This window comes from Hakea prostrata, chromosome 1, assembly GCF_041222555.1.
Source record: "Hakea prostrata isolate BN-2017 chromosome 1, UWA_Hpros_2, whole genome shotgun sequence".
Lineage (NCBI taxonomy): Eukaryota > Viridiplantae > Streptophyta > Magnoliopsida > Proteales > Proteaceae > Hakea > Hakea prostrata.
Window position 1 is genome coordinate 57,663,306 of NC_142600.1, and position 8,535 is coordinate 57,671,840.

Here is an 8,535-nt window from a genome sequence, read left to right on the forward strand (position 1 = left end):
ATAAGGAAAGAATAAATAAACCTGAACCAGTTCGGGTTAAGCCCAGTTCGACCAGATCAACTAAACTAGTTTGGTTTGAGCTTAGTCCAACCAGCTCGGACCAAGTTAGACCGACCAAGTCAAGGTCGGTTGAGTAAATAGAAAGGCTGAATAACAAGGTAAATCTGAATAAGATTCTAGTCAAAGAAACGATATTCAGCCAGGACTCTACTACTTATGTTCGAGTAGGACTCAAGGATTAAGAGTCGTAGTACCACCGACTTAATAAGGTTTGAGTTCCATCCAAACTCATACGCAGAAAGTCTATAAAAAGGTAAATGAGCACAAGAGAAATGTACGCTGAATAGAATTATTACTATTCGTATTATTATTGTTCATTACTTTCTTGCCTTCCTTAGTCGGATTTCTAACTAGATCATCGGAGGTGAAAACTCGACCTCCACGGTCGAGCTCATCTTTGCAGGTTCAATCGGCTGAAGGGACGAACAGGATTATGCAGCAACAATATAATTTGAGTTTTCATTGGCGGCAAGGTCTCAGTATTGGGAATCGAAATTTGGATGGAGATTTTAATCTAGATCGTTTGTTGCAAAAGTGATTTTCAATAATTAATCTTGATATTGTTTTCATCTCAACCGTACACTGCAGATGAAAACGCGATGCACTAAGCAAGAGAGCACTAAAGCAAGACTAGCTGGTTTCCACCCAGCCTCCTTGTTTGACTGCTGGGTGTGGACGTGGATTCAACTCATCTACTGTAGTACCTAATCTCATATCTCAAACGGATTTCTCCTTTACAAAGAGAAGCAAGAACGGATCGAACTTCCAGTCTCTGCTTCAATCAACATTTCTCTACATCTGTTGGCAAAATCTCATCTCCATGGAGCCACTATCAGAAAAAGGAAAAAGTCTCATCTCCATGGAACCACTACCCCAACAACGAAACCGATGCCACATCAAGTTGCTGGATCTTCTTCGAGTTATGATGTCGTTGGATCTTCTTCCAGTTATGATATTGCTGGATCTTCTTCCGATTATGATGTGTTTATCAACTTCAGAGGTGAAGACACCCGTAAAACATTTGTTGGTCATCTTTATGAAGCTCTAAAAGATCGTGGAATCCATGTTTTCATAGATAGCGAAGGTATGTGGAAAGGAGAAGACATTGGGCCACACTTATCCAAGCAATAGAAGGCTCCAAACTCACCATTGCTATCCTCGGTGAACGATATGCGAGAAAGCAAATGGTGCTTGCGGGAGCTTGCTCAAACGATGAAATGTCATCAAACCAACGGTCGGATCATTTTACCCATTTTCTTCAATGTTACCGCATCGAGATGTTAAGAATCGAGTGGAAGTTTTGAGATTTCCCCTCGAGAGACATGACAAAGAGGCTGTTAAAACTCTTACGAGAATGGAGGGAAGCTTTGCGGGCAGTTGGTGATAAGAATGGATGGATTTTTGATAAAGGGTGAGCCTCATTGATATAATTCATGTCCAATAGTGTACAGATTTCTGAATTTTGTTGACTTCCTTTTTTCTTTTGTTCACTAAAAAAATCTGATCGCTTGCGGGGATCAATCTAGGTTAGTCGGTGAAGTTGTTGAAGAAGTTTGGAACCGATTGCACATGCAATCATCCTTGACTGGCGCTAGATATCCTATTGGAGTGGAATCACGTCTACAATCTGTATTATCTTTGCTACCGAAACCGGCTCCAACGGTGTTCAATTCTTAACCATATGCGGCATGGGGGGTATCGGGAAGACAACTCTTGCGTAGGCTGTGTACAATCGTATATTCAAAAACTTTAGCAAGAGTTGTTTTCTTGAAAATGTAAGAGAGCAAACATCTAGCAATGATTTGATAAGTTTGCAAGAGAAACTCCTTTCCACTATCTTTGGTAAAAAAAGCCAAAACAGCATAGGCAGCTCTAGAGAAGGATCAACATTGATAAAAGCTAGACTTCAAAAAGTAGATGTGCTTCTCATTCTTGATGACGTAGATGATCATACCCAATTAGATGCATTGGCTGGTGGTCTCGATTGGTTCGGTCCTGGCGAAGACGTAATCGTAACAACCAGAGATCGAAACATATTGAATAGAGTGCCCGGGAATAATAGAAAAATATATGAGCCTCAAGAATTGAATGAAGTACAAAGTCTTCAACTCTTCAGCTCGTATGCTTTTCCAACAAAGACAATTCCCGAGGATTTTAAGCAGCTTTCAATCGATATAGTACGTACTACGGGGGTTTGCCCTTGGCTTTGGAGGTTTTGGGTTCGACTTATCTTTAACAGACGATATAGAAGTATGGGAAAGCATGCAACGAAGGTTGAAACTAATCCCTCATGATGACATCTATAGAAAGTTGGTGATAAGCTACGATAAACTAGATGACATTGAGAAATCAATGTTTCTTGATGCAGCATGCTTTTTCAAGGGATGGAAGGAAGAAGATGTACTTTCAATATGGGAGGCTTGCGGCTTTGAACCAAAATACCACATGGAAATTCTCAAAAGAAAATCACTCTTAAAGATTGGCAAGCGGAATGGGTTAGTGATTCATGACCAAATTCGAGATATGGGCAGGAAGATTACACACGATGGAAGCCCTAAAGAACCCAATAAATTTAGCAGATTATGGTCTTTTGAAGACTACATGAATGTAGTAGATGGTGGTAAGGTAAAAGTAAAATTACAAGAATTTTCTTTTCTTTCTTTTTATTTTTCCTCTCGCTTTTGTACTACATACGTACTTGAAATAATTAAAGTGCACACACTAGTAGAGAAGCATACACAGATATCATGGAGCACTACACGACAAAAGTCTAAAACGTTTTATCTTTTTCATTTTTAATTATTTGTTGATTAATTTTGATGCAGGGGAGTGAAATGGTTGAAGGTATTATATTTAACTCATATTCGTTAAGTAAAATATATGTTAAAGGCTTGAAGATGATGCCCAAATTAAGATTATTACAACTTAGGGGGCAAACCTCAAAGAGTGACTTTCAGTGTCTTCCTTCTACGTTGAGATGGCTGAGTTGGATTAATTGTCCCTCACAAAAGCTACCGGCTGATTTTTATCATGATCAACTAATTATGCTAGAGTTATGTGATGGTCATTTTAGACATACTTGGCAAGCTAATAAAAGAGGAGGATGCTGCAACTTGATTGAGTTCGATTATGAAAATAAGGTACGTTTCTTATTTTGCTTCCTTTTCTTTTGTCATTTACACAAACAAATAAACATTAATTCCACATTACTATTTGGCAATCCACTGACATTTTTTTTTTGTAATAATGTTTTGCAGCAATTTCGAAAACTAAAAATTCTTCGAATCAGGGGTTGTGACCAGTTGATCAAGTCTCCTAATTTCTCTTGCAAGTTTCCTCTCTTAGAGAGGTTGTATATTACTCATTGTAGATCTTTGGTTGATCTACATGAATCCATTGGACAGCTTCAACAGCTGGTTTACTTGAACTTAGAAAACTGTCGAAGTCTTGAGAAACTCCCAAACAGCATGTGTAGGTTGAGTTCTCTCCAAGAGCTTATCCTCAGTGGTTGTGAAAAATTGGTTATGTCTCCAATCTTCTCTGAATGCTTTTGCTTAAAGAAGTTATACTTTGATGGTTGCGTGTCTTTGGTTGATCTACATGAATCCGTTGGACAACTTCCACAATTGGTTTACTTGAACTTGGAAAACTGTCAAAGTCTTGAGAAACTCCCAAGCAGCATGTGTAGGTTGAGTTCTCTCCAAGAGCTTATCCTCAGTGATTGTGAAGAATTGCTTGAGCCTCCAATCTTCTCTGAATGCTTTTGCTTAAAGAAGTTATACTTTGATGGCTGTGTGTCTTTGACTTATTTAAGTGAATCCATTGGACAGCTTCAACAGCTGGTTTACTTGAACTTAGAAAAATGTCAAAGTCTTGAGAAACTCCCAAGCAGCATGTGTAGGTTGAGTTCTCTCCAAGAGCTTATCTTCAGTGATTGTGAAGAATTGCTTGAGTCTCCAATCTTCTATGAATGCTTTTGCTTAAAGAAATTATACTTTGATGGCTGCGAGACTTTGACTTATTTACATGAATCCATTGGACAGCTTCAACAGCTGGTTTACTTGAACTTAGAAAAATGTCGAAGTCTTGAGAAACTCCCAAGCAGCATGTGTAGGTTGAGTTCTCTCCAAGAGCTTATCTTCAGTGGTTGTGAAAAATTGGTTGCGTCTCCAATCTTCTCTGAATGCTTTTTCTTAAAGAAGTTATACTTTGATGGCTGCGTGTCTTTGACTTATTTACATGAATCCATTGGACAGCTTCAACAGCTGGTTTACTTGAACTTAAAAAACTGTCGAAGTCTTGAGAAACTCCCAAGCAACATGTGTAGGTTGAGTTCTCTCCAAGAGCTTATCCTCAGTGGTTGTGAAAAATTGGTTGAGTCTCCAATCTTCTCTGAATGTTTTTGCTTAAAGAAATTATACTTTGATGGCTGCATGTCTTTGACTTATTTACATGAATCCCTTGGACAACTTCAACAGCTGGTTTACTTGAACTTAAAAAACTGTCGAAGTCTTCAGAAACTCCCAAGCAGCATGTGTAGGTTGAGTTCTCTTCAAGAGCTTATCCTCAGTGGTAGTGAAGAATTTGTTGCGTCTCCAATCTTCTATGAATGCTTTTGCTTAAAGAAATTATACTTTGATGGCTGCGAGACTTTGACGTATTTACATGAATCCATTGGACAGCTTCAACAGCTGGTTTACTTGAACTTAGAAAAATGTCGAAGTCTTGAGAAACTCCCAAGCAGCATGTGTAGGTTGAGTTCTCTCCAAGAGCTTATCTTCAGTGGTTGTGAAGAATTGCTTGAGTCTCCAATCTTCTCTGGATGGTTTTGCTTAAAGAAGTTATACTTTGATGACTGCGTGTCTTTGACTTATTTACATGAATCCATTGGACAGCTTCAACAACTGGTTTACTTGAACTTAGAAAAATGTCGAAGTCTTGAGAAACTCCCAAGCAGCATGTGTAGGTTGAGTTCTCTCCAAGAGCTTATCCTCAGTGGTTGTGAAAAATTGGTTGAGTCTCCAATCTTCTCTGGATGGTTTTGCTTAAAGAAGTTATACTTTGATGACTGTATGTCTTTGACTTATTTACATGAATCCATTGGACAGCTCCAACAGCTCGTTTACTTGGACTTGAAAAATTGTACAAGTCTTGAGAAGCTACCAAAAAATATAGGTCAGTTGGGTTCCCTCCAATCGCTCGTTCTCACAGGTTGTGTTTCACTCAATGAGTTGCCCGACTCCATTGAAGAGTTAAAGAAGCTGGAGGAATTGAAAATAGAGGATCTTTTACTCCTCCGTAAAACAGTCTCTCTAGAGAGTATGACGTCCTTGCGTACACTTGTTGTTCGAGATCGTGTATGTTTCAGGGTTTTGGAGTACCCTGGTGCATTCGAATTTCATACTAATTTTCCATATTGGCCGGTACCCATTCCAAAAGTGAAATGGATGAAAATGTTGTGCTGCAAGGAGTTAAGAGTACATGCGACGCTGTTTAGAGGTTTTGTAGTGGCAAGTTACAGGGAAATTGGTGAATTGACTGAAGCGGATCATGGCTGCGTCCTGACATATCGTGCTTGGTATGAGCATACCCAGGTGAGTGAGTGATTGATGAGAGGAGTTAATTTCTTTTGTTCTATTCGTTTGACTGACTATTGTATTTGTATTGTATATATGGATGGATGGTTTCTTATTTTACAGTTGGATTACGGATTTGGTTGGGAACAAATTTGGGTGTGTTTGCGAAAGACGAATTGTGGTTACTTGATTCCTAGTGATGTTCTTGATGGGATCTATAGCGGCAGCAGGTTAATTTTGCATGTTTCTTTTAGACCTGAAGACGACCACCTTCTTAATGAATTCGTTCTGAAAATTGAATCTTGTATCCATGATCATCATGGCGCGAGCAGCCTTGAGGAGGAAACGAAAATCTACCACGAAACATGGCTGAAAATCTGGTTTCCCATTCCGTCGAGGATGAATGGAGATATGGTCTACATTCACGAATTCGACGGGATTGATTGGTTTGGATTGCAGCTGGAAGGTGGAGATGCTATTGAGATCTCACGTATGAGCCTACACTTCAGAAATACTGTTCTTTCTGTGCAGCCACAAGTGAATCTCTTCCTAGTTAAAGAGAATGTTGATGACTTGGATACGTTTTATAGTCAATTCCGTGCAGGCCCTTGTGCACAGGGATTTGCTGTGGTTCGAAGATATTAAAAAATTTCTCACTCTCCAGAACAATATGATCGATCCATCCATCCATCCATGACTAGGCATCATCCATCCATAGAGGTGCTGTCCCCCATCCCTTTACTGTTGTTGCTATCGCCCGCTTTGTTTGATGAATAGATATTTAGTAGAAATCAGCCAGAGTCTACTTCTTTCTCACATTTACAGTAAAAAGTGAATCTAAAAAATTATCTGTAGAAAATGTAATATTAGATATACTATCATTCGTATTTAAACTTTATTTCAATTTTAGCATTCTCTTGGCCGGTACCAATTTCTCTTGAATCATAATCAAACCAGTCACAAGGACTCAAGATGGAGGGGGTTGGGAGAGGGACCCGAGCACCCTCATCACCACAAGCTATGATTATGATGCTCTCATTGGTGATTATGTAGGCAGTGCCTGCCATCTCTACTTGTATGTGATATGTTTGATATGTGGTTTCTGATTCATTGATGAACTAATTTTTTTATTTTTTTTGAAGGGAGGAGGGCGGGGGTGGGAATTGGGAGTCTGGACCCTCAACCCATTAGTATGGAGGTCTGGGTTCCCCTCATACCTCTCTATTATATATTATATAGGAGATATGTCCACCTCTAAGTTTTGACTATATTAATTAGATGAAGGACCCCTAATAGGCTCCTTCTAGTGTGTGCTGAAATGTTAGAAAGAAAAACAAATCTCTAACCCTGATTGGTAAAGAATCTAGATTTCAATGTTGTTATGGTCAAAATGTGAACGAGGTTGCATTTATGTTCTACTTGGTAATTGTCTACTAATTAAGTACATATTTCATGTCTCTCCATGTATTTCTAGTTTTTTTCGTTGTAATGTCATTTGTTTAAAACAAGAATTTGCATCAAGAAATCTTATATTGGCAAGCCCTGCCTTCTCCCTCACACTCCTAATATTCTAAAAGAATATCATCATAAAAATAGAAAAATCTCTTCCCTATAAAAAAAACTTTATAATCTAAGTTTGATTGTTTATTTTATTATTTTCTCTTTCCAATAAGAGTCGATCAATTTTATTTCTTAAAAAAACTATTTTCTTTTGCCTACTTTTTTGAGATCTCTCTTTCTTCATCTACATCCATACACACAGGGCAAGGCTATGACTCTCTACGTTAAAAAGTATCTCTACATGTTAAAAGAGATGGACAAGAAAGAGATAAAGGATATTAAGTTTTTTATTTTTTTATTTTTTATAAATTCCTTGGTGAAAATTTTGTTTATTCTCACATCATTTGTGTAGGATGTTATCCGTCTACTGAGGCACATATGGTTCATGGAAAAGATGCTAATCTGAAAGGATGTAGGTGCTGTACTGTCTTCTCCTATGTGGTTTTTCATTTTCTTTGGTTTTGTGCTAATCAATGGTAACATGTTGATCAATAAAAATGACCTTTCTGATTAATTAATTTTCCTAATTGATGATATATTAATTTCTACTTTCAGGAGTTCACTTGCAGTTTTGAATGCCACTGAAATTCTTTCAGCAACAAATCTCCTCTTTGTTTTGTTAAAGTATGGTTGTTGCAGTTGTTGCTGGATTACTAATTCTTTGTCGATGCATGGTCTCTTCTATTTATGGTGGCTAGAGAGATGCAGGTTGATGGTTGTTGATCAATCTCTTTCTTTACTGCCCATTGCTAAACATTCATCTTGAAGTTTTTTGCGTGCGTTTAATTGATTTAAGTATCCGGTGTGTACTTTTCTCTTCCACAGGTTCATGCTGGGACCAACTCAGTCTGATCCAACATGCGTGTCACAAGCTACGAATATGATGCACCAATTGATGGCCATGGTGTTATGATCCCTTGTTTTACTGCTACTTATGATCATCTCTTTTGCATGGACAACTCAACTCAAAAGTATCTCGGGCCTTCATCCAACGGTGGAGGTGTTTGCAGGATTTCTAGGGATTATTGAATGGAAGACTCACTGTTATAGAGAGGCAAACCCGACCACAGACTTTTTAGCTAATTTGGCAGCAAAGGAGCAACTCACATTCCAGGTGCAGCTATGGCTTTCTAATGTAGCTAGAGAAATTATGATTAGATGTTAAGGGAACGAAGGCATCTATACAGATTTGGGTGATGTAATGGGGCTGCCAATAGGCTGGGTAGAGGGTCCTTCATAACAAGGTTGCCGCGATGTTTATATCCATTTATTTACCTTTTCGTTTTGCCTGGGGTTTTGGTTTTACTTGTTTCGTCAGAATTTGGAGGCTATTAGTGGG

The 8,535-nt window shown here is 38.5% G+C and overlaps 1 protein-coding gene and 1 long non-coding RNA gene across 5 annotated transcripts; both read left to right on the plus strand.

Annotated features, from left to right (window-relative positions):
- The first annotated feature begins 948 nt into the window (after positions 1-948).
- LOC149029189 (protein SUPPRESSOR OF npr1-1, CONSTITUTIVE 1-like) lies at positions 949-5,974 on the plus strand. The gene is made up of 6 exons (XM_089142524.1): positions 949-1,144; positions 2,300-2,685; positions 2,886-3,200; positions 3,318-5,654; positions 5,760-5,921; positions 5,969-5,974. Exons 1-6 carry the CDS (start codon positions 949-951, stop codon positions 5,972-5,974), a joined length of 3,402 nt encoding a protein of 1,133 aa, XP_088998650.1.
- Position 5,975: 1 nt separating this feature from the next.
- On the plus strand, positions 5,976-8,105 carry LOC149029190 (uncharacterized). Of its 4 annotated transcripts, none has more exons than XR_016172374.1 (4): positions 5,976-6,356; positions 7,549-7,612; positions 7,752-7,904; positions 8,022-8,105. It is a non-coding gene; the product is annotated as an uncharacterized LOC149029190 (long non-coding RNA). The 4 variants fall into 4 exon arrangements; XR_016172376.1 differs by having other exon boundaries at positions 7,549-7,608; XR_016172373.1 differs by lacking the exon at positions 5,976-6,356 and having other exon boundaries at positions 6,929-7,612.
- Positions 8,106-8,535: the final 430 nt, after the last annotated feature.